This window comes from Lithohypha guttulata, assembly GCF_036872675.1.
Source record: "Lithohypha guttulata strain CCFEE 5908 chromosome Unknown scaffold_1, whole genome shotgun sequence".
NCBI classification, from domain to species: domain Eukaryota; kingdom Fungi; phylum Ascomycota; class Eurotiomycetes; order Chaetothyriales; family Trichomeriaceae; genus Lithohypha; species Lithohypha guttulata.
In genome coordinates, this window is record NW_027042750.1 from 461324 (window position 1) to 484961 (window position 23638).

At 49.5% G+C, this 23638-nt stretch overlaps 9 protein-coding genes across 9 annotated transcripts; 4 read left to right on the forward strand and 5 right to left on the reverse strand.

Annotated features, from left to right (window-relative positions):
- Positions 1-404: 404 nt before the first annotated feature.
- Positions 405-3170, reverse strand: SPC98 (Microtubule-nucleating Tub4p (gamma-tubulin) complex component; the record flags this gene model as incomplete). Its single annotated transcript, XM_064894554.1, has 1 exon — positions 405-3170. The coding sequence occupies one exon, from the start codon at positions 3168-3170 to the stop codon at positions 405-407; it is 2766 nt and encodes a 921-aa protein (XP_064757241.1).
- Positions 3171-4514: 1344 nt separating this feature from the next.
- SLT11 (Pre-mRNA-splicing factor slt11) lies at positions 4515-5633 on the reverse strand (the record flags this gene model as incomplete). Its single annotated transcript, XM_064894555.1, has 1 exon — positions 4515-5633. The coding sequence occupies one exon, from the start codon at positions 5631-5633 to the stop codon at positions 4515-4517; it is 1119 nt and encodes a 372-aa protein (XP_064757242.1).
- A 477-nt stretch (positions 5634-6110) lies between these two features.
- ERG6_1 (Delta(24)-sterol C-methyltransferase) lies at positions 6111-7328 on the forward strand (the record flags this gene model as incomplete). The annotated part of the gene is made up of 2 exons (XM_064894556.1): positions 6111-6367; positions 6422-7328. The coding sequence occupies 2 exons, from the start codon at positions 6111-6113 to the stop codon at positions 7326-7328; spliced, it is 1164 nt and encodes a 387-aa protein (XP_064757243.1).
- A 474-nt stretch (positions 7329-7802) lies between these two features.
- On the reverse strand, positions 7803-9551 carry LTR64_000171 (uncharacterized protein; the record flags this gene model as incomplete). Its single annotated transcript, XM_064894557.1, has 1 exon — positions 7803-9551. The coding sequence occupies one exon, from the start codon at positions 9549-9551 to the stop codon at positions 7803-7805; it is 1749 nt and encodes a 582-aa protein (XP_064757244.1).
- A 562-nt stretch (positions 9552-10113) lies between these two features.
- Positions 10114-10924, forward strand: stp1 (Low molecular weight phosphotyrosine protein phosphatase; the record flags this gene model as incomplete). The annotated part of the gene is made up of 2 exons (XM_064894558.1): positions 10114-10168; positions 10464-10924. The coding sequence occupies 2 exons, from the start codon at positions 10114-10116 to the stop codon at positions 10922-10924; spliced, it is 516 nt and encodes a 171-aa protein (XP_064757245.1).
- A 644-nt stretch (positions 10925-11568) lies between these two features.
- On the forward strand, positions 11569-13023 carry CSR1_1 (phosphatidylinositol transfer protein csr1; the record flags this gene model as incomplete). The annotated part of the gene is made up of 2 exons (XM_064894559.1): positions 11569-12327; positions 12376-13023. The coding sequence occupies 2 exons, from the start codon at positions 11569-11571 to the stop codon at positions 13021-13023; spliced, it is 1407 nt and encodes a 468-aa protein (XP_064757246.1).
- A 468-nt stretch (positions 13024-13491) lies between these two features.
- Positions 13492-16711, forward strand: IFM1 (translation initiation factor IF-2; the record flags this gene model as incomplete). Its single annotated transcript, XM_064894560.1, has 2 exons — positions 13492-13515; positions 13565-16711. 2 exons carry the CDS (start codon positions 13492-13494, stop codon positions 16709-16711), a joined length of 3171 nt encoding a protein of 1056 aa, XP_064757247.1.
- A 3071-nt stretch (positions 16712-19782) lies between these two features.
- Positions 19783-20724, reverse strand: LTR64_000175 (uncharacterized protein; the record flags this gene model as incomplete). The annotated part of the gene is made up of 2 exons (XM_064894561.1): positions 19783-20284; positions 20333-20724. 2 exons carry the CDS (start codon positions 20722-20724, stop codon positions 19783-19785), a joined length of 894 nt encoding a protein of 297 aa, XP_064757248.1.
- A 649-nt stretch (positions 20725-21373) lies between these two features.
- On the reverse strand, positions 21374-23332 carry LTR64_000176 (uncharacterized protein; the record flags this gene model as incomplete). Its single annotated transcript, XM_064894562.1, has 1 exon — positions 21374-23332. The coding sequence occupies one exon, from the start codon at positions 23330-23332 to the stop codon at positions 21374-21376; it is 1959 nt and encodes a 652-aa protein (XP_064757249.1).
- Positions 23333-23638: the final 306 nt, after the last annotated feature.

Below are 23638 nucleotides of genomic sequence, written 5' to 3' on the forward strand. Positions count from 1 at the left end.
CAACTTCAACCATTGTACAGGCGCATCAAAGCATTTCAGATCCAGGGAATATTCACATCCTGTCCAGCTGAGGACAAGCACTGATAATTACCAGCATGTTTAGCTGAGTGCTGCTGCCCAGATGTTCTTTTGCTGGACCTGCATCAGGTAGACCCGAGAATCTGTTAGTGTTACACAAACGTTCTCCGGCAGGTTGGCGGCTGCAAAGACTTGTAAGGAGAGCGACCCGCCAAGCACGGCTGGCAGGAAGCTTGCAGTAATATTGCCTAAAAAGCAGCAGAAGTCGAGAAACAGCTCTTCCCCATTTCGTCGAGCTTGCATGCCATGCGTGGAGGCACAGCTGGTGCTCGTCCTTGGCACAATAAGCAAAGGAGAAGAGCCTGCTTCGCTTGAGTATCAGGCAATCAGCCTGCCTTGCTACCTTCTCCTCTCCCACCAGCATCACTTGTAGGCACCACACTTGCTGGTCTTGAAACCCCTGCTTGGCTCTGCACGTCGGAACTCTTGCCCTTCTCCTTTCTTTTCTGTCTTCTGGGATTGACTGGTTTGTACGCCTCGTTAAAATTCATAACCACACCAAGGAATCTCAAATCCACATCGGGCTGGTGTGCAAGATCATATAGGAAAGCATTAATTCGTGTATGGTAATCGTTGCTTAGGTCACTCATGCGCTTCCTTAATCCAGTAAGTAAGGTTGAGTCATGTCCCGCATGCGAAGGAAGAAGCTGTGGCGAGCCTGTATCTTTGGCGAGTTCGTCACTCATAGCAGACCATCGATCACCCCTTGCACCAGCGACTACCGGAGTGGATGCCCGCGAAGTTCCTGCCGCAGTACGCTTCTCGGTGCGAGTAGCAGATTGCTGGCGCTTAGTGTATTCTGCAACACTGAAAGAGTAGAGGGATTCTACCACCTCCCGATAATTGAGCATACATTTCAGCATGTTGTGCAGTTGTACCAGAAAGCCATCTTCACGTTCAGCTGTGGAAGCGAGCAATCCTTTCTGCACAATGGTATTGATATATTTGGTGTGTGCCTCGATCAAATCATCCAATGTTGCATCAGACCTCGTGATTGTCTTTTGTAGCGTTGCCCAGGCTGATTCTACCACCTCGAAAAGAATATAATATTGTAATTGGTTGACAAAGTGTACCATTTCAGCTACAAGACAGCGGGCATTCTTCCAATCTCCCTGAAGTTTCTCGTCAATGTCTGAAAGTACACCACGTGCACCTGTCATGCATTTTCGCCATGTTGTGTTGAGGCTATACTCCACACGCTTCACGCGCAGCATGACGTTGAAGATCTTCAAGTACTGAGTATTTGCCCATTGTGTGATGACCACGTCACAAGGTGGACTGATCTTGTACTCTAGAGTGAAGCAGTCCCAGCCTGTATCGTTCCTGTTCAACTCGATCATCCTAGCATCGAGTCGGCGTACGACTTCGGGGTCGTCATATTGAGCATTACTATGACGAACGGCATGTTCGAGCTGAGCAGTTAGATTGTGACGGTACTGCGAGTGAGCAGGACGATCGAGATTTGGTGCCAATGACTCAACTAGCAAATCGATAAAGTCGCCTTGGCCGAGAAGAAGATATCTTTTCAATGCTTGCATATGAGTGAAGAGAAAGAACTTGTTGGACATAAGATGCGTAAGGCGGGCCATAGTGGTTTGATAGGCCGCATCAATTGACGCTGAGAGATTGACGTGCGACGTGCTTTCATAATCAAGCGATTTTGAGTTTGCCTGAGAGTAGTGGATGACCCAATCCGAGTCACCACAATTGTTCCTGATGAAATTGAGAGACTTGCCGATCAAAAAGACTTTTTTTGCGAAATCGTCTGACATGATCGATGGTACCAGTTCAGCTTCGAGTTTGTACTTGTCTTCCCACACAGACATGGCAACTCTTCGGGGGTCAACATCTGCTTTCAACATGGGATCAGCCTCAACGACGAAGAACTCGTTGAAGGGGTCAACCAACTCTCCATCGTAGATCCAGTGACGCAATATGTCGTAGAATGGTCTGGCAACATGTGCTAGCAAACGCTCAGCAAAACCTGCCACAAATGGATCACCATGAGATGCCAGTAGGCCGTGAATAAGAGATATGATTTGACCGCCCCTCTTCCGCTGAGAGTCTTCCACTATCAAAGCCATCAAACGTAGACCCATGGTCGCATCTCGGGTCCAGATTACACATCTCTTCAACGTCACTCCGGCAGCTCGAACACTTTTTTTGTCATCTTCGCCTTTCTCTATCGCAGTTAATGCTCTTCTGATCTCGCCCTCGAGAGTTGCAACCAAGCCAAGATACGAGCGCAATTCGCCGCTAATTGCGGCTCGTAAACTTTGGTTGACCAAACCACCGTCTTGTGCATCCACAAATACAGTCAATGTCTTGTATAGTAGGCAAGGTTCGGCTAGTGTATGCAGGAGGGAAATAATAGGTATAGGCAGGCTAGATGGCAGTTTGACAATGGTTGGAGACACGAACTGGTAACTCTTGGATGAGAGTCCCTGCATACTGAAGGGCAAGTCTCTAAGGAGATCAAGCTCGGAAGGTACAGCTGCGGTTTCTGCGATCTGCGGCTTCGGTGGGCTATTAGTCACATCGTGGCGAACCTCATGTGTGCTTGCTAGGCCAGCTTTCTTTGGAGATGTTACTGCTGCTCTCGGTTCGACTGAGGTTCTCCGGTCAGGGGGCTCCTCATGGTCACTGTCGGCTTTCTCGTAGTATCGAGGGTACCCTTGCTGAACCTTCTGTTTGCTCAATTTTTGTTGTTCAATTTCTGCTAGAGGACTACGCGGTCCATTTACAGGAAACTGGTTCTCGGACAGTGAGTGCAGTAAATACAGTATGCGCCATTTTTGGTTGAGAACGGGCATCGAAAGGAGTCTCGAATACAAATTACTGAATCTTGCAGCCTTTTCAGGAGACGCATTTTCCCTCAGTAACTTACGGCGGATAAGGTCCTGGGCAGAGTTAACCTCTGCAGGCACGTCTTCTTGCCCAGCATGGACTGAATCTCTAGCATTGTGAACGAGCTTATCTAGCCATCTCAATACGGTCGGATCGTTGATTGTCGCTGGATCAGCCGGCAATAGGCTGTCGAACAACTGCGAGAGGGCTGCATCGATGCGGCTCACCCTGTGTTGATCACCCATGACACTGGAGAGGGTTCTATCTGCGAACGTTTTCGCATTGCACAGACGGGCCACAAACTAGCAACTGGAGGACGTCTCGGAGTCACGAATACTTTCTTAGGACAAATTGAGTGAGAAGTGCGTCAGTCGGGCAGAAAGTAAACAACTCTCTCCCGGCTTCGTGCCAAAAACGCGGTTGCAACACGTCCCGCGTCAAAGCGGGCAAGCAGAGCCCTAGAGTATCGACCTGTTGGAAAAGTGAGACGAAGCTAGTCCTCTTTGGTCGCACTACAAAGCAACTTTCCTACACAGCAGTAGTCGAGTATTGTCGACTTTCAATGAAATTCCATTAATCTGTCCTTCTGAGTGACTACCACTATTGCGTCTGTTTCAGTCCAGGCCTCTAAGAACGGCGAAGTCGATATGCCACAATTTTGTGTTACGTAGTGCTGATAGTAGAGCCTCGGTGTCTGAAGTGAACATAGTCGCTCTCCGCGAACTAAACAAGGGCGATGGTATATGGATTAGATCGTGTCTCCTTGCGGTGAAGGAGACCTCGACAAAGCGAGACATCATCATAACTTTCACTAAGTTCTTTCTAAGAGGAGGCGCCGTTGGTATTTTGTTGTGCTTGGTAATGCATCCACTTCTTACTTTCGATCAAAGGGCTCATGTACTTTTTATACAGCTCGACTCGAATCTTTGCCGGATAGGAGCATATAGTACTCACTGACAGCGGCCATTTTCTCAGGGTGACCGTCCCTCCGTTCGACAAGATGAGCAAAGACACTGCTACAATGCGACAGTAACACGACTACACAGGTACCTCATAAAGGATTGCTATTGCAATTCAACTTCACTCAGTGCCTGTTTCACAAGGCGATCATGGCACTCGCAGCATACAGACACGTTCTACGGGCCATGCGCATAGCCTTTCGAGGTACGTATTGAGGACTCCAAGCACGATCCCGGACTAAGGAAGACAGGCGATCTCGACATGGTCCAGGCAGCACGACATCAAGCAAGACACGATTTCAGACGCGACATGTCCCTTGAACCTGCGTCAACAGCAGCTGTGAAAGCAATCGAGCACGCAGAGGGAGTTGCGCAGACGTTACGCGAGAACGTGGTACAGGGCCAGGCAGTATCAGGAGAGGAAGGCACATACAAATTGAACATACATGAGCATACGGAAAGAGGAGAGAACGATACTGTGAAGAATCCAAGGGGAAAAGGTGGAAAGGTCAAAGTCGATACTGGAAATTTTTGAACATTAGAAGGACTCCTTTTCATCGTACTATGCAACGATGTTGATGTCCTGAACGCCATGCTAGAGACAAGAAGAAGCGCTATCCTAACCCCAGCTCAGTCACCAGTCATACTTGCATATTGAGGTTGATCAGCAGCACCTGGTGGTGCTGCAACGACAAAGTTGTTGCTCTCCTCTTCGGCCTCGACTGCGCCTTGCGCTCCACCAGTCAAAGCTCTCTGCTGTCCCTTCTGGACAACACCAGCGGCTGTTTGGCGACCTTCCTTCGCCCATTCCAATCTCTGCTCTCGGTCTGTGCTATCCAGTGCCTTGGGCTTGCCCCAGCGGACACGCAGCGGACAACCCTGGACAACGGCCTTGCCTTGACACTGAGCTGCTGCAGCCTCGGCCGCGTCTCGAGTTGCAAAATTAATGAAGGCGCAGTGGGAACGATGAGAGCAGACTAGAGAGCGTAACTGGCCGAATTGTGAAAAGAAGGTTCGGATAGCGTGTTCGGGGAGGTCGTCCTCGACACCTGTAACAAAGAGGGAGATAACATTAGGATCTTGCGGTGGGAGCCAATCCTCAGGTTGTGGTGGACGAGCGCCAGCAACAGGACGAGTACGTCGTGGCGGTTGAGTGCCTGCGTTCGCAGCTTTCTTGGTATCTGAGGTTCGGACGGGACCTGGACCATACCCTATTCTCTTCTGTTCGGCGGGCTGTTTCTCGGCAGAATCATCGGCTGATTCAAGTTGCCTTTGTTTCTTGTAATATGGCTGACTATTTGCTAATCGTCGCAATAAATCTCGTGCCTTTTCGTCTGTCTTCTCATAGGCTTCGACGGCACCTCTGCCTTCCTCAATCTCCTTCTCGTGTTCTTGGGCATAGTATTCCCGGTTGATGTCGCTGTTTGGGCCCGGCGCAACCATTTTCAAAGCGGCGTCTCTGACACTCAAGGGTAGACCGAAAGACAAATCGAGCATACAGCACTGACAGCAATTCTTCAGGCGGGCACATGTTAGACATATATTTGTTCGTTTCGTACGGGCTGTGCGATCTGCCTTCCATCTGAAGACCGTGAAGGGTCGTGTACATATCTTGCATTCTGCGCCATAGTCCTCTTTGAGCATTTGAACGTATGGGTTGTCCGGCAAGCAGTTCTCACAGCTCGAGGGAAAGTCGGTGGTTTCCCACCCCGACCTGTTCAAGTCCTGCTTGATCTGAGCCGGCGGCATATTGCCAAAAGCGATTGTCTTGCAAATTTGCAAAGAGTATGAATTGAACAGATATGACGGTGTCCCGCAGAAGAATCGCTGGGTTGAAGATCTCTCGCCGCACTTCAAGGCTGACATATTAATGCCTGAGGCCAGAATTTCCTGCCTGAACAAACCAGTGGTCACCACCCGTAGTGGCTCGACCGCCGGGAAGTGCTTGCCCGAGATCAGCAAATGCGATGGGTTGTGATTGGCTAGACCTGATCTGCAAGGGACACCTGCAGGCCCGAGAGGAAGGACCCTGCAAATTTTTGGGGATTTGCTGGGAAGCGCAACTGCAGAAACACCACATGGGAAGTCGAGTTCCCGTAGCGGTCTGTTGTGTCCAGCACTTGATTCTGCCCACTACGTTTCTTGGTCTATATTTCTCAGTCTTGCTTTGTACATAGTACCTTAGTCTTCGTTTTCTCTGCATACTATCCCTCGCCAACATTCAACATGGCTCCTTCTGCAGTGACTCCCCAGCACATCCTGGAAAAAGAGGATAAAGAGAGAGATGCAGCATTCAACAAAGTTCTGCACGGAAAGTCTGCTACAGCACAAGGTGGCTTCATGGCCATGCGGAACAAGGATGCTAGAGCTCAGAAAGAGGCCGTCGACGAGTATTTCAAGCATTGGGACAACAAGCTTGCTTCAGCAGAGACCGAGGAAGTAAGAAAGGCACGTCGAGATGAATATGCTACTTTGACAAGGCAGTACGGAAATAGCCCAGTCTAATGAAATTGTGCAATATGCTGATCCTATCCTAGTTACTACAACCTAGCGACCGATCTCTACGAGTATGGCTGGGGCACGTCCTTCCACTTCTGCCGTTTCGCTCCTGGCGAAGGGTTTCGTCAAGCTATTGCACGTCACGAGCATTACCTTGCCCTGCAGATGGGCATAAAAGAGAACGCTACTGTCTTGGACGTTGGCTGTGGAGTTGGTGGTCCTGCGAGAGAAATGATCAAATTCACTGGTTGTAACGTGGTTGGTTTCAACAACAATGACTACCAGCTGGAGCGTGCTGCTAGGTATGCAGCTAAAGAAGGTCTTGGTGAGAAGTTCAAAGGTATCAAAGGCGACTTTATGCAGATGCCAGAAGAGTTTGCCGAGACCTTCGATGCAGTCTATGCTATCGAGGCTACTGTTCATGCTCCTCGATTACAGGGTGTCTACGAACAGATATACAAAGCCCTCAAGCCAGGTGGTGTCTTTGGCGTATATGAGTGGTTGATGACTGACAACTACGACAACGATAATGCTCGCCACCGAGAGATTCGACTTGGTATTGAGCAAGGAGATGGCATCTCAAATATGGTCAAGATCTCAGACGGCCTCGAGGCCATCAAAGGCGCTGGCTTTGAGTTGTTACACGCGGAAGATCTAGCAGATCGTCCAGATGCTGTTCCTTGGTACTATCCTCTGGCTGGCGAACTCAAGCACGTACGCAGCCTGGGTGATCTTTTTACCGTTGGCCGAATGACTTGGTTGGGTCGATCCGTCATACACAAGTGCGTTGGTTTCGGCGAAACTCTTGGCGTAATTCCCAAGGGTACTCAGAAGACAGCTGATAGTCTCGCCATGGCTGCTGACTCCTTAGTGGCAGGTGGTAAGGAGAAACTGTTTACACCAATGTACTTGATGGTCGCGAGGAAGCCTATGAATGCGAACTAGGAAGCGCATAGCTGGCCACATAATAACTTCGGAGACTTTGTGAGAGCTGGAATGTCGTCCACATGCTCTACACCAACTTACAAAAGATCTTTTCGATGGCGGAATCGACAAGATAAAATATCAGATCTGACCTCCATCGACTCTGGTGAAGCTATGTCTCTGAGAGATTTCAGTTCAGCCGACGGAACGACAGCACCAGAGGCATAAACTGCGAGCTGACATTGCTGGGCCAGACGAATGGTTGGTATTGTTATGTTCGCATATAATCATAAGGAGTTTTGCATGGAGGCACGAAAAGCTTATAGAAGAGGGAGTGAGCTTCCAGCGGGTATTATGTCTATGAAGTACCTGTATAGGAACCTAACATGGTTTGCAAGGTCTAATTACATATCTTATGAGCGTATTGGATACTGCGTGATGATTTGTTAGTACGTTCTCTTCGTTAAACACTGTCATTATACACTAATCTCATAATCAGATAGTGTTACCGATGCTAGCATACAGTAGCACCAGCAGAACACACAACGAGACATACGCTTGCGTCTCGCCCTTGGCCACTCTGAGGACGGTCGCCGCACTGGCCGCAGAGCTACTTGCAGCGCCTTGCGACGAGCTCGCAGTCGAACTCACCGACGCACTGCTAGTCCTGCTTCCACTAACAGTAGTCCTACTACTTGTCGCTGTGCCCCCACTGTTAGTACTCATCACACCTCCTGCAGCAGCACTAGGCGCCACCGTCCCACTCGTACTCAAACTGAAAGTCGCCTGCCTCGTCATCGCGCCAAAGCCCACACTCGTCGCGGAACCACCACCCTCTGTATTCAACGGTATGCCCGTGAACGTCTGGGCTACAGTCGCTTCTGAAGCTGTGCTTACAACGTCTGGGATACCTGCACTGCCCGAGATCTGTGTGACTTCGTCTCCGTCTTCAGAGGCCGTAGCGCGGAAGTTTGTCTGTGCTAAGGCGATTTGGTAGTTTTCCAGATCGTAGACGACGTAGGCGCTTCTAAGGAACGTGTCGCCGAATAAAAGGGGGTTTGCACCTGCTTTGTCGATGCCCATTTGGCAGAGGGGCGGGCCGTTTGGTGTTTGTGGGTCGACGTATGGTTCGCCTGTTCGTGAGTCGAAGAGGGTGAGGAGGAGTTCGGAGAGAGGGACTCGAATCTGTGCGCCGTTGGGGCCACCAAATGTGTAGATGAAGGTGTAGTTGTTTGCGGCTATGGTGCAGGGGACGATGTTGCCGATTGCAGGGTCGGTGGTTACGCCGAGGCCGGTGAAGATTTGCTCGACGATGTCATCGGGGAGATAGGTAAGGGTTGTGCCAGAGTCGAGGATGACTGGGAGAGGTGAGCTGGGTGAGAAGTCTATTTGGTTGTTACTGGTGGAAGAGCCGGTGTCGATGTTGAGACCGGTCCAGGCGACTGTGAAGCTGGTGCGGGAGCCGGAGTAGGTGTCTGGTTGGATGGGTAAGGAGACCAAGGACCCTTCGTACTTTTCGATGTCTAATCCACCGAAGAGGATGGTGCCAGTCGAGGCGGGGTCGTTGAGGTCGTCGAGCCAGAGGGCGTAGGAACGACTGTTGATGTGACCTTGGGCAATCATATTGTCGAGTACAGTTGGGTAGGTGAAAGGATCGTCTCTGTTTATGGTATTGGAGGATTCGTTTTCTGTGAAACCTATACCCATGATGCCAATATCTCGGTCGGCTGATTCGGCAAGAGCCATGGTGGCACCAGTAATATCTGTGCCTTCGATGTTGATTGTGTCGTTAAAATAGATTCCTTGTATAGCTGTACCGTCGACATAGCTGATATAGAAGTCCCCAAAGTCTGTGATATTTCGGAACGTGGACGAATTGGCGGCATCGTAAGAGCCGTAATAGCTGCAGAAAGGATAGCCCAAGGAGCAGACATCTGAGTCAGAGGCAGCAACCCAAAGGTCGGAAGAGCCAGTATCTAGCTGGAGACCAATTCCTTGACCTGGTGTGCCGATGGTAATATTGATCATGTACAAGATCTGAAAGTTTGTGATGTCGGCATTGATCGTATCATCTTGTCGTTTGTATATCACTGGGTATGATAATTCAGTCGAAGGAGCAGACTTGGTGGCTAGCCTCTTCTTGAACTTGAAACCGATCGTACCGGGGTCTGGAACTGCGAGCACAGAAGCAAACAATAAGCTTGTCACAAGGAAACGCATAACATAAGAGATATTGGGAGACATCCTGAGCTTGCTAAGAACCACAGCAATGAAACTCAACAACAAGGAAGGAGTGTATCAGGCTGAATAACAGCTATATAAGTACAACATGACAAGGTAAAACCAAGTACGAGGTTAGCTTTGCCACGAGGTACGCCATTGTAGTCACGATCGATCATCGTGCAGCGACTGGAGCTGGGTGTAGCCATAGTGGTCATTGATTAGCTAGCATCGTGGTAGTACAGCTTGGCAGGCGGGAGCTTTGGAGACTTCACTCCACAATTTGGATCGCGACTGGTCGTGTTGAAAGAGCTCGATTATGGCTTTGTTCGAGCTTTTTACTAACAAAATCGTGTTGGTGAGGAGCTCTGCAAAAGTACGTGTGGTCCGGGGCATGGCAGGAGAAGATTGTGACCCGAATACCTGCCAGAAGTGATCGTCTATGACGTAGACACGCCTAGAGAATTCAGTCTGTCAAGTTGGAGACACATATTAACCATAGCTGGATAGAGAATAATAAGGGAGCGATTTTGGACGCTTTGCAACCTTTCTGTAAGGTGCCTCTTGGTAGAGCCTTGTGATCAGTATGGCAGATCGTCAACCTGGATGCACACGCTTTGGTGCTGTCGTGAGCGTGAAAGGTGAGATACTCGAGTCACCGTTGAATGACGCTAAGCCCCTACGCGGAAGGACATGTTTATTGCTAGGCTGGTCTGCTTGTGCTGCTTCTGTGGTTTCGAATGCTAAATAAGTAATCGATGTCACAGCCGTTGTTCATTTACAAATTTGGATTCTGCCTAAACACAATCTTCTCGAGGATAGATTACCGCCAAAATGAACGGTGATCCTACGCAAGTGAATGTACTTTTCGTTTGCCTGGGAAACATATGTCTGCTACATAGATTTACCGATTGATTCAGTACTGATTGTAAACAGGTCGATCGCCCATGGCAGAAGGAGTGTTTCGGTCGCTAGCAAAGGGCAATGCGCGTATCGCAACGGTAGACTCGTGTGGCACCGGGGCTTACCACACCCTCGATCCTCCTGATTCTCGAACTACGCTCACATTGCAAAAGAACGGTATCAACGACTATCAGCATGGCGCTCGTCAGGTGACCAAGGAGGACTTCAACAACTTCGACTACATCTTCGCCATGGACGGATGGAATCTGCGAGATCTCCAGAAGATGCAGCGCGGGATCGAGAGGAGGGGTCAGAAGAGCAGAGCTCAAGTCATGTTGTTAGGCGAGTACGCTGGAAAGGCATCCGCAGAAGAAGTCGTCGATCCGTATTATGGAGAGGACAACGGTTTCAATGTAGTGTTTGAGCAGGTGAAGCGCTTCTCTACTAATTTCCTCAAATCGCTGGAGAAGGATTCCGGTCCAAACAGTTCTTGATATGGAGAAATTAGGAGACGGGGTTGTTCAAGGTTGCTCAACGATTGCTCAGCAGGAACAAAGCCCTGGATCTCAGGCACGAGACCTCAAAACAGCGATGACGTAGTAGGCTTCCCGCACTGCACAAATCCGGACCAACGTCAGCACCGCTTCCGGGCTGGTAGCGGGACAGTCAGCGAACAGGAGCAGTGCGGCTATCCAGGTGAAGACTCGTATACATGAAAGCAACATAAGGCCTACTTTGTCCTTGGCTAAGCGCAGCACATATGAATCGTGCATCGTTGCGGCATGTAAAATATTCCTTGAAAGTTCGATCCAGTATATTACCACTTAATTCTGGTTATCCTTCGATCTTAGTGAACAAGGCGCGCATACGTTCGCAGCTGAAAATCGGTTATAACGCCAGTCGTGCAAAGACAACACGGAGCTTCGTCCAACTCCAGAGTGGTCCAGGACACATTCAACAAGCATCTTGGAATCCTTGGCTAGTCCTGTGTATCCTCGCATCTGGTGCAGCGATAGGGATTGAGTACGTGACGACACGAGATTCGGAGGACAACCCCAAGATCGACGAGCAGGCTGACCAAGAAGAACCAATACCTCGATCGCAGCTCGACGACGAACTATCCTCGCTTTTCACCGCAATGGCATCACCACCTGGCACCTTGGGCAACCTGAGTGCGGAACAGGAACAAAGACTGAAAGAGTTCTGGGCTATAACGTTGAAGACATTTGGGATACGGGATCCTTCGGATATTGGCAGTGCAGGGTCAGCCAGACCCATCACACCAGCCGATGCTCCTGCTCCAGTAGAGTCGGAGTCGGCTAAGAAGAAAGAGAAGCATGGTTTGTTTCATCGAAAGCACAAGGACAATTCAAGTACTTCCAGCTCACCTGGGATTGGCTCCTCGAACGATCCAGAGGACAAATATGGTCAAACACGAGATTTACAAGCGATTCTAGCCGCTGCAAAGCCTGAAGACCTGCGTGCATCCTTTTGGTCGATGGTAAAGAACGACCACCCTGATACCCTCCTACTTCGATTTCTTCGTGCGCGGAAGTGGGACGTCCAACGTGCACTTGCCATGCTGGTATCAACCATGCATTGGCGCAGAACTGAGATGCACGTCGATGACGACGTCATGTTTTACGGCGAAGGCGGTGCGTTGAAAGACTCACAATCATCGGATCCAAATGTGAAGAGGGAAGGAGCAGATTTTCTGCAACAACTAAGGTTAGGAAAGAGCTTTTTACATGGAGTGGACAAGGAAGGCAGACCACTTTGTTTCGTTCGCGTACGACTACACAGAGGTGGTGAGCAAAGCGAAAGAGCAATGGAAAGGTATACAGTCTACGTGATAGAGACATGTAGATTGGCCTTGACACCACCTGTCGAAACTGCTGTGAGTATATCCCTCTACTGGTCCAGGCAATCGAACTAACTTTTACAGACTGTTATGTTTGATATGACTAACTTCACAATGGCCAACATGGACTATACACCAGTCAAGTTTATGATCAAATGTTTCGAAGCTAACTATCCAGAGTCCCTCGGTTGCATATTGATACACAAGGCCCCTTGGATTTTCCAGGGAGTCTGGAAGATTATTCGTGGTTGGCTGGATCCGGTGGTCGCAGCCAAAGTTCATTTCACAAACGGTCTGGACGATCTGAGTCAGTATGTACCCAAGTCACAAATAATCAAAGAGTTGGGCGGAACAGAAGATTGGGAGTACAAATACATCGAGCCCTTAGTCGATGAGAACGCGAGGATGCAGGATACTGCAAGCAAAGCTAGACTACAGCAGGAACGACAAGAAAGAGTGGTAGAGTACGAGAAGTTGACGTTTGACTGGATTCATGGACAGGAGACCAAGCCGCAAAGGAATCAGGTGGCCGAGAGTTTGAGAGTCAACTACTGGAACTTGGATCCTATCATAAGAGCTAGATCTTTGTATGATCGAACCGGCATGATTGGCCCGGATGGAAAGGTAAACTACTATCCTACGCAGACATTAAAGAAAGAGAATCTGGTGTTGGGCGGTAGCTCGAACGGCGTGCCGCCAAGCAAGGAGGCAAGTGCGGACGATGTAGATTGAGGCGAAGGATGGCTGAACTAGGCTCGTCGACAATAGAAAATCTGTACAATGCTAACCATTTCGAACTGTGTACATACGACCCAGGTCTACTGACTCTCTTCAGTATGCCACTATGGCCAGATTTGTCCCTTCTGCCTCGAATCAAACGGCTGATCCCAAGCAAAAGCTTTACGTAGGTAGTTGCCTACCCTACGAAAGCTCAAACTGTGCGTTGTTAGTCTCCAAGTCTTGTCATAAGTATGACTTCGGGGTTCACGTTATGATACAGTCATCTCGCAAGGTTGGATGCAACCATAAATGGTCACCAGCTCGAAAAGTAGGATCCCCCGAAATGAGCGGAAAATGGAGAACGAGTCATGGAATAACTTCATCCGAAGAAGCACGACTCGTACAGTATTTGCATATTGAACTTTACAGTTGTCTCTGCAGTGGCACGCCATCGCTTGCCTTCGTCAATTCTGTAGGAATATGCGACATCGACTCGCATCGCAGGTGAGTCTACCGAGTCCGCTGGCAACTCACAGTACACTAATAGGTGCAGATCCGGCAAAGCACAGATGTCTGCCTTTTCTGCGCCTTTCGAAGTTCGCGCGAGGCGAGTATCTTGCAACACAATGTCCTTTCACCACACAGAGCCTTTAGCTCTTCGTCGCTTAGACGTCGCCCGGGCGGTGCATCAGCGGCGCAAAGAAACTACGATGATGACGAAGAGGAGCTCTCGCCCATGCTAAGAGAGAACGCTGCTCCAGCGAGATGGCCAGCTTCGGATACTGCTCCCAGAGCCAGAACTTTACCACCAATACCGAGGCAAGATCCTCCCACCCACCGACACGATCAGGATAGGCCCCACGATAGGTTTCAGATAAGAAGGGTCAATCCCAGATTTAACCAAGACAACGGCCAACAAGCGCAGAGGGGTCGATATCAGAGAAGAGATGTTCCATACGATTCCAGTCACGAGGTAGTTGCAAACACTATAGGGGAGGTCGCTGGTACTATTCAGCGCCTTCGCAGGCCAGGCGAGACCATTGCATTCGCCGACGTTTCTGATACCATTACTGGCCGTATCGTTCAACTTGTCCTCTTGCGCGAATTTGCGAGAAGTGCAGAAAATGGCGCATACATTAAGGTATCTGGCCATTGGAGGCAATCGCGTACACGTCCTGACACTCAGGAGTTTGTTGTGCAAGAAATGTTAAAAGGAGATTCGAACCAGCAGCAGACTACAAGCAGTGTGGAGGCTAGGAGAGACACGGCAGGTCCTACAGATCATCGCATCAGTGGTCTCTACCGAAACCAAAAACGACTCCAGCTGGATCAGCAAGATGACGGAGATCAGCCGACTCCAACCAACATCACGTCTACCGAGGAGACGCCGCAGGTTTCTACTATGAACACCTCACGATCCTCACAACCTCCCCAGCCTCCTCAACCCTCAGAGCCTATGGAACCCCCTGAACCCTCACAATTTCAGCCTATGTTTTCGAATAACGACAGCCAGACCAGACACGATACACAGCCTGTAGAAACAAACAAGAGCATTAGGCGACTTGCTTCTGTGGTAGACACAGAGATATCCATGGAGAAGACGGACAGGCCAGAGCATACAAGCCGCTCGCCAACAAGACTTAGTGCTCGTTTCCAGGTAGACGAGGATGATGAGCTTCCTGTTCCTGCCGCAGTGTCTAGGCCTAGATATTCTGCTACAGCATCTCGAAATGTATCAGCACAATTTGATTTTGATGCCTTTGAAGCAGAGCAGGGGATGTTTGGAGAGAGCAGAAGACGGAAGAAGAAGAGACAACCCCCTACGATTCAAGCCCAGAAGCCGGCTGTGAGCATACCCGAGTTCATGACTGTTCAGCAGCTCGCACAAGCAATGAGGATCAAAGTTGACGATCTGCTTCAAAAGCTAGAAGATGAGGGCTTCGAGGGCGCCAGGTATGACCACATGCTCGATGCAGAGACTTCGGCCATGTTCGCCGACATATATGGCTTCGATCCTATTGCTGCAGAAGAAACGATGCAGGATCTGATACCACGTCCCCCACCCGAGGACATATCAATCCTCCCACCACGACCACCAATTGTCACTATCATGGGACATGTGGATCATGGAAAAACCACAATACTCGATTGGCTGCGCAAATCTTCTGTGGCAGCCGGCGAACATGGAGGCATAACTCAGCACATAGGAGCTTTCTCTGTTACCATGCCGGGATCTGAACGACAGATTACCTTCTTGGATACACCGGGCCACGAAGCATTCCTCGACATGAGAAGACGAGGTGCCAACGTCACTGATATAGTCGTGCTGGTGGTTGCTGCGGACGACAGTGTCAAGCCGCAGACTATAGAAGCTATCAAACACGCCCTGCAAGCTAGAGTCCAGCTGATTGTCGCTATAAACAAGGTCGACAAGCACGATGCTGATATCGAAAAGGTCAAACAAGATCTTGTTCAACACGACATTGTGGTCGAAGACTTTGGTGGTGACTATCAAGCTATTGCCGTTAGTGGCAAAACAGGTCAAGGAATGGATCAGCTTGAAGAGGCTATCATTACTTTGGCGGATGTACTTGATCTACGAGCAGAGCAAGACGGTCCAGCTGAAGGCCAGATCATTGAGGCCAAGGTCACTAACGCAGGACGTGTAGCCACGGTCTTGGTCAGACGAGGTGTACTTCGAGTAGGTGACTTCATTGTCGCAGGTCCTACCTGGGGTCGAGTTAGAACATTACGCAATGACACTGGTCAACTCGTGCAGGAGGCTCTGCCAGGAGATCCGGTTCAAGTCGATGGTTGGCGTGGCATTGACCCAACTGCTGGTCTAGAAGTTTTACAAGCCGAAAACGAACAGCAAGCCAAAGCTGTGGTCGAATTAAGACAGGAGCGAGCAGAGTCGATACAGTCGGCATCGGACGTGGTCGCTATCAACGCTGCTAAGGCGGCAGAAGCGGAGGCACGTGCAAAACTCCTTGCCTGGAAAGCCGAAGATAGGGCGAACAAGGTGCACCATAATGAAGGGTTCGTTGACATTATTGACACGTCCGGTAAGAAATACGTTCATTTCGTCGTCAAGGCAGATGTTGCCGGTAGTGTTGAAGCAATAGTTGCCGCGGTCAGTGCGATTGGCAACAACGAAATACAGGCCAATGTCATCCACAGTGGCACTGGACCAGTGACTGAGTCCGATATTCGTATGCTCGCAACGACTGGGGAGGTGGGGTACGCAATCTCTTTCAACCAGCTTGTTGACCCTGAGGTACATCAGCTTGCGGATGCAGCTGGCCTCCAAATTCTCGACCAGAACATCATCTATCGAGTCACTGATGCTGTCAAAGAGAAAGTCACTGAGGCAATGCCACCCTTGATCACACAGCGAATACTTGGTGAAGCCGAGGTTGGACAGATTTTCGTGGTCACAGTTAAGAAACAGAAGCTCAAGATTGCCGGTTGTAAGGTCACCAAGGGTACCATTAGTCGTGCCAATCAGGTACGCGTCTTCAGAAATGGTGACATTGTTTACACGGGTACCCTAGAATCGTTGAAAAATGTCAAGAAAGACGTCAATGAGATGCGCAATGGCACTGAATGTGGCGTGGCCTTCAAAGACTGGGAGGATGTCGAAGAAGGCGACCAAGTCCAGTGCTTCGAAGAAGTCCAGGAAAAGCGCACCCTGTATTAGATACCAATTTCAGAAGAGAGTTGCAGTGTACAAACAAATACGATCAAGACCGACAGAAAGCGCCCAGCAGATTTGCAGAGGTATCGAACTTGAGCTATGGCAGGAACGCGAAGCGCTAGGACTTGAAGCGCGTGTCGCGGAACGTTCCTCAGCCAATCAAGGCTCCATTCTCTTCGTCGGTGCGACACGACCACCTTCTTGGCTTTGAGGGCCTTCCTCACCTCAAACCCGTGCGACTTGCTTTCTTCTCTCTGAAACACCTGAACTCGTCTTTCAACACCAATACTCACGAACAGATAATTTGTCTCAACGTATCACCCAAGCGAAATGCCAGTGTTAACTTGCGTCCCATTCGTAGTCCGATGTCGTACCATGCACGACGAACTTAGCTAATATTGTACATATTCTCTGTCTGGCAATTTCTGTCCTGCTTACTATTGACCTTTTCTCACTGCAGTTCTGCGACAACCCATTTTCTTGCTTTCCAACAGTCATTCTTTTGTGTCTAATCACTCTTTCACCCGCACACTATTTGCGTGAGCAGGCTCACTCAGCATCACAACTAATCAGAAACGTTTATCAAATATCCATCTAATCCATAATTCACAAATTGAATAGGGACGAGAAGCTTAGTCTCGCACTCAGCAAGATGCGACTCTCAATAGCAGAGCTCTTCGTCTTCGCAACTTGTGTATCAGCTGGCCTGATACGCGAAACCAGAGGAGACAGCGTCTTGCGATATTCGAACGACGAGCACCGGAGATGGGTGGTTAACAGCCTCAGCATCGAAAGGCGCCAAGCAGGCTCGGCTGGATCGCAGAACACCACGATTCTACCTATACCAGCCTTTGGCCATACAGAGACGGCTAGCACGTCGCGAGTCACACAACCAAGCGTGGATACAATCTATTCCCAGACAACTGTGGTGACGACTGAAGATGTCACAGTACAAGTAGTTGCTTCTTCGGCTGCAAGCACTGCGAGCGCGACTCAAACATCGCCAAAAGGGAACACGGTAATTCCAATAAGCGCTGGAAGCTCGAGCACATCCACTTCAATCCCTCCATTGTTGCTACCGACATCAACCTCAAATAGCACGTTGGCGCCAAGCAGCATCACCATAATATTCGTTACTGCGTCAGCAACATTCAGCGGTCCGACTGGTGGCTACACCACAATCAGCAATGCAGATGCGATCCAGCAGAATCAGTCAAGTGCGACGGGTAGCTCGGACGCTGCATCCAGTGCAACGCCTGCAATTATTGTGCCTGGACTGGGATCGATACCTGTCTCCAAAGACACCTCCAGTCAAAGTCTCGTGGCGTCGACTCTTCATCAAACAGCCACAGGTTCAGCAACAATTTTGACCACAACTGAGTCAGTTGTTAACGGGTTGACCTCTATTCCTATTGTTACCTCAACACCAAGCACCGAGACTGCTTCTCAGAGCACGGATGCAAGCTCGGGTTTACTGTCCTCTGCAGTTTTCGAACCTCTGACTCCTGGCTCAACCTCTGTGCCAATTGACTCAGCGACCTCTTCCAGCTCCAAATCTGCAACAACTCAGAGCGCAGTCACAGGCTCCAGTATTCAGAATGGACTTTCTTCGATCGAAGTGTCTCCTTTTCCGCCTCTCGCATCTAGCACGTCTGCAAGTGTTGAGGCAAGCTCTTCAGATGCGACAGCAACGATAATTGTGCCTCCTAGCACAGGTAGCACAACATCTGAGGCGGCTGGTGTCCCTGGCTCCTCCGCATCCGATTCAGGCGTGATCACGATAACAGGCACAGCAGCGCCAACCACTGTGGCAGCAGCTCAGGCATCTGCTCAGGCATTATCGTCTGCTATGCGCGATGCGGCTTCCTCCTCGACTTCGGAATCAGAAAACCGGCAACCTAAAGAACCTCAATCTTCCAAGGCACAACTTACTGTCATTCCATTTACGCCTTCGGCCAGGCCCAGTCCAACTGCTTCGCTCACGCCAGCTCTTCCGGTAGAATCGTACTTTACTTCTGTATTCATATCCACTCTAGGTCAGCCGGGTCCAGGCGCCGGTCCAAGCTCAAGTTCAAATTCAAACTCAGAAAATATCGTCACACCGCCAGCATCTGTCCCGACGACTCTGCAGACCTCGACACGGACAAGACGCGTGTCAGAGACTGACTCCTCAACTGAGAGCAATGACTCCTCTCAAGGGGAATCACGAACGCGCACCCGCACGCGTTACAGAACACCCGCCGCAACCATGACACTGACCAGTACAGTCATGGTGACAGTCACCATCGAAGGGTCTGAAAAAATCACACAAAGCACCGAAAGACCCAGCCGTACCGCCGAAGCAGCGTCAGATACAGCTGCTGTACCATCAGATTTAGGTACTTTGGTGTCTTCTGCTTCTACAACTACTACGAGCACTAGTAGTGCCAAGACCGAGACTTCAATCTCAACTATGACAGTAGTCGAGACAAGTATAGTTACCGAGCGAATCGATCGACCTGTTATCGAGACGTCGATAGTCAGTGTGACGCAGGATGCGCAGACTGTGACGGCGACTGTCACCGAGAAGGTTACGCAGGCTTTACAGACTGTGACGGCGAGTGTGGTTTTGACTGCTGCGAGGCGGTGAGAAGGGAGATTTTGGGATCAGAACTTGCATTTGTATCTTGATTGCTTATCAGTTGAAATCGATACCCCTAGCTATTAGCTTAATGGTTTCTGTACTGAATTTGCATATCACGAAGTATTGTTTGCTCTGTATGTCCCTGCTTTCCCAACTACCAGTATCAATCCGTAACGTTTTATGCTGGCAATGCAGACGCGACAAACATTACAACTCAATGATAGACAGCCTCCATAGACTCTATACCATTGTAGATCGTACCACCTCATCCAATTTGTATGACAGGATGGACAAGACCACGGTTCGTAATTTTGTAAGAGCTATACGCGCTCAAAGCAAGCTCCTCCCAAGCACGAATAAGGTGTATACCAGTTTCGTCCTCACCACAGATGCTCTTTTCTCAACGAGCTAGACCTGTCGGGCTTTCGATCCGTGTACTCATACAAACCGATTAATCGCCCAGAGGATAAGCATGGAGGATTTGTCCGTAATAGAGCTCACTATCCTTCGCAGCCAAGAACACAAAGCTCGGTGCAATCTCACTCGGCTGTCCCACACGACCAAGCTGGCTCTGTTCACCAAAACCTTCCATCTCCTCCGCTGGCCGCGAAGCAGGTTGAAGTGGTGTGTGGACTGGACCCGGAGCCACAGCATTCACTCGAATACCTTTTGGTAGAAGGTTTTTTGCCAGCGAGCGGGTGAAAGCGACTATGGCACCCTTGCTGGATGCGTAATCAACCATACTCGAGGTACCTCGGAAAGCGACTGTAGATGTGGTGTTTATGATTGAAGAGCCCTTCTTCATATGAGGAACGGCGTATTTGGTGATGGCGAACATGGCGAGAATGTTGCTGCGGAAGACGGATTCGACCATGTCCAGGTCAATTTCCGCAAAGTCTTTGCATTGGGCTTGCTTGCCGGCGTTGTTGACGAGAACGTTGATCTGGCCGTATCTGAGAGGTTAGTAAGGGCTGTAATGATTTGACATAGTGTCGACTTACTTATCAACGTGTTGCTGGACTGCATTGCGGCAGGTTTCCTTGTCCATGAGATTACCATCAATGAGCAGGCACTGTTTTCCCTCCTTCTCAACCGATTTCTTAGTGTCTTCGGCGTCTTGCTGTTCGTCTGGTAGGTAGACTATAGTGATGTCTGCACCTTCTCTCGCGAAAAGGATGGCCACTGAACGACCGATACCAGAATCTCCACCTGTGATCAGAGCACTTTTACCCTTGAGCTTTCCTGCAGGAACATACTCCACGAACCCATCTGCACCTTCGAGTTTGGTAGATTCGCTGGTCGGCTTCATCTCTTGCTCAGATCCTGGTAGAGATTGTTGTTGGGCCTGCTTGACAGGCTCGAAATGGCCGTCTTGACCGCCGTGAGCTGACATGTTTGTGTTTTGTTGGGAGAGGAAGTAATGAGTTTAGTGAAAAGTTGAATGGATTGGCAGGACTGTTTGCTTCGAAATTCGATCTGTGTACAGGACGACTTTGTAAAAATACTCAGATTCCTAATCACCGTCATTACGCGGATAAATTTCCCGTCATGTACAGTTGCATCATGCCTGCGTGCACTAACAAGCTCACTTCATGCTTCAAGTTGTTCGAAGTGACTGCCAAGGTGATCGAAAACATCAATACCGAAAGTCCTCGACTGCTAAACATCGCGATGCTTCCGCAGATAAGGGTGCGTTTGGTCCGGGTTTGTGTCAAAGACTCTCAAATGTGAGCCAAACATGAGATAACAACCATCAATCGTGACACACTTTATTGTGTGTAGCAACTGTCAATGCCGACAAATGGTCCACTTCACTTATCCTCGATATCACTTGGCATGTCTATGTTCTTACGTTGGGGTTACAGTCATGAGGAAAGTGGTTGCACATATCGTTGACTCGGAAGAGACAATCGCGGCTCTAGATTTGCGGTGCGGAAGGTGCGAGACAGCTCACTGTCCCTGGTAAGCTACGACATGCGGGCTCTAAGCTCAAATCGCGAACTATTCGTGACGCTGATTATAGTCTCAGACTTACAATATAATCAATGCAAGACAAAGTCCTCACCCGTCGAAGTGCGAAGGTCTTTCTCGCCGTCCATGATGCCGTGAACATAACATTCTCCTAGGAACTCGAAATCGCCCTTGTCTCTCTGCCAGAACCGTTTCTTCTGCGTGTGGTTGATGTCGCGTCTCTCGCGTAAGACATATGGAACTTCAGCACCCCAGAAAATGCAAATGTGGTCATCTGCTTGGAGGTGACCAGGTCCAACGCCGACATATCCCTTCGCCGTCACGAAGATTCTTCTGTTGGAGAGTGCGCCGATCATTCCTGCTTTGTATTGGAATGACTTGGCCTTTTGCAATCTCTTGTTCTCGTCGGGAATATTTGTGAGGTTCTCTGGGTGTCTAAGAGCTTCAAAACCGGCTCTCGTGTTTGCGGTTGCGCGGATACACTTTCGACCTGTATCAGAGAACACCCCAGATTCGGTATCACAGATTGGAGTTCGCCACACAGCGTCGTCAATTTCCTTGGAAGAGCGGTACGCCGAGCAATTTCTACGCACGAAGTCTTCGATGGCTCCTAGGCAAGCAGAAAGTACCACTGGTTCTGTGTCAGGCTCAACGGTGAGATCAGTCTTGTTCCACGAATAGCCAGTGTTTGTGATGACATCAAACCTCGAGCCAGATATTACAAAATTTCCAGCTTGCATCTTGGTTCTCTGGTTATGCCTGCTTCCCGTTCGGAAGAGACTGTACTTCGACTGCCAGATATGATAGGAAAATCCTGTGGACCAGTCCGGCACCCAAGATGGGAGATTCTTTTGTGTCTTTGGGAACGAGCAGTGGGACAGGATTTGGAGATTTCTTTGGTTTATCATGAGTCCTGAAGCCACTTGTGTATAAATCTCGGCGCAACTCTTTGTGTAATCTGCCTTGATACCCACCTCACTCGCATCACTTACCATCCCAAGCAACGCCAGTATGTGGTCTCTAGCATCTGTTGCTCCCAATGAGCGTACTTCTTCCATTCGTTGCGAAAGGGGAGCAGGCTCTTGACTGTGGCCACGAATCGCTGCATTCATGATGCGGGGGTCACACTTGAGGATGGGTAGGAGAGGCATGATTCGGGCCCCAAGAGAACCTTGGAATACAGCATCAAGCAATGGTAATTCGAAAATCATTGTGAATCCTAGCAGCAGGAACGAGAATTGAACGTCGCTGTCTCCACATAAAAGGTATACATTCTTTGCCAGTACGACTTCTTGTACAACCCACACACGACACCACCACGGCCGGTTGAGTAGGGCAACGACAGAAGAGGTTGGAAAGGCAAGTCGTTTGTCTGCTGGATCGGAAGGAAGCACAGTCGTTACAAGGTCGTAGCGTTCCTGAAGACTAGGTCCGTCCGGCATATTCATACACCGTGACCCAAGAAAAGACAGCGCTTTGATCGCTAATGAGCTAGAACGAGCCTCTGGACCTAGCCAGCCAAGTACCAGTTGCGCGTTTCGATAGATACTGCCCATTTCTTGGACTTGGCTACTCTTCTCCAAGCTGTCGCTCTGGTTGATACAGATAGCATCGATCCAAATAGGAAGGGCATAGCCTTTTTGCGAGAGTTGTTTCAATGCACTGTGCAAATTCGTGGTCACGTTGAATATTCTCCCGTCAAGTATGATGGGAAATGTCTGTGACGCAACACCCCAAACGTAAGATAGTGCAAAATAGAAGGGGCTAGAGTCGAGAGAAATTTCTTGGAGACTTCCACACACGATGGGTTCGTGTCCGTCTGGGGGGGTAAGGAATGGCTGAAGTGTCAAGATACGGATTTCGCGATTATATGCATTGAGAGGCTTGTAAACGTACGCATCGCGAATCGAAAGGCTTTTCGTTTCAAGATGGTGGTCGCCCGGAGTATAGGATTGAAACATGCGTCTTGCTTCAATCCATGTAGGATCGTCCTCAAGATGAGACTTGTGCTCTAATTGCTGCCAATCCATCTTGACGTATCAGTTTAGTATAGAGTTGTTAGTTAGCACTCGTGGTTTAGTGTCAGCAAGTGACAGCGACTGTTCCAGGCATCCACGACGAAGAAGTCGCTTGTGCTGTATGAAAGCTTACGCGTAGGGGTCTGCAAAAGCGACCGCTCATTGTCCCTTTTTACTCTTACTGGTAACGTTAGCGACTTCATGGGCACTCACTTGGCCGCTTCACTACATATGTCGTTGAAAATTGCAGCTTGAGCGCTCTACGACGGTTTGAGTTCCATGGGTACTAGATGACTCATCGTGATCAGAATTGGGTGA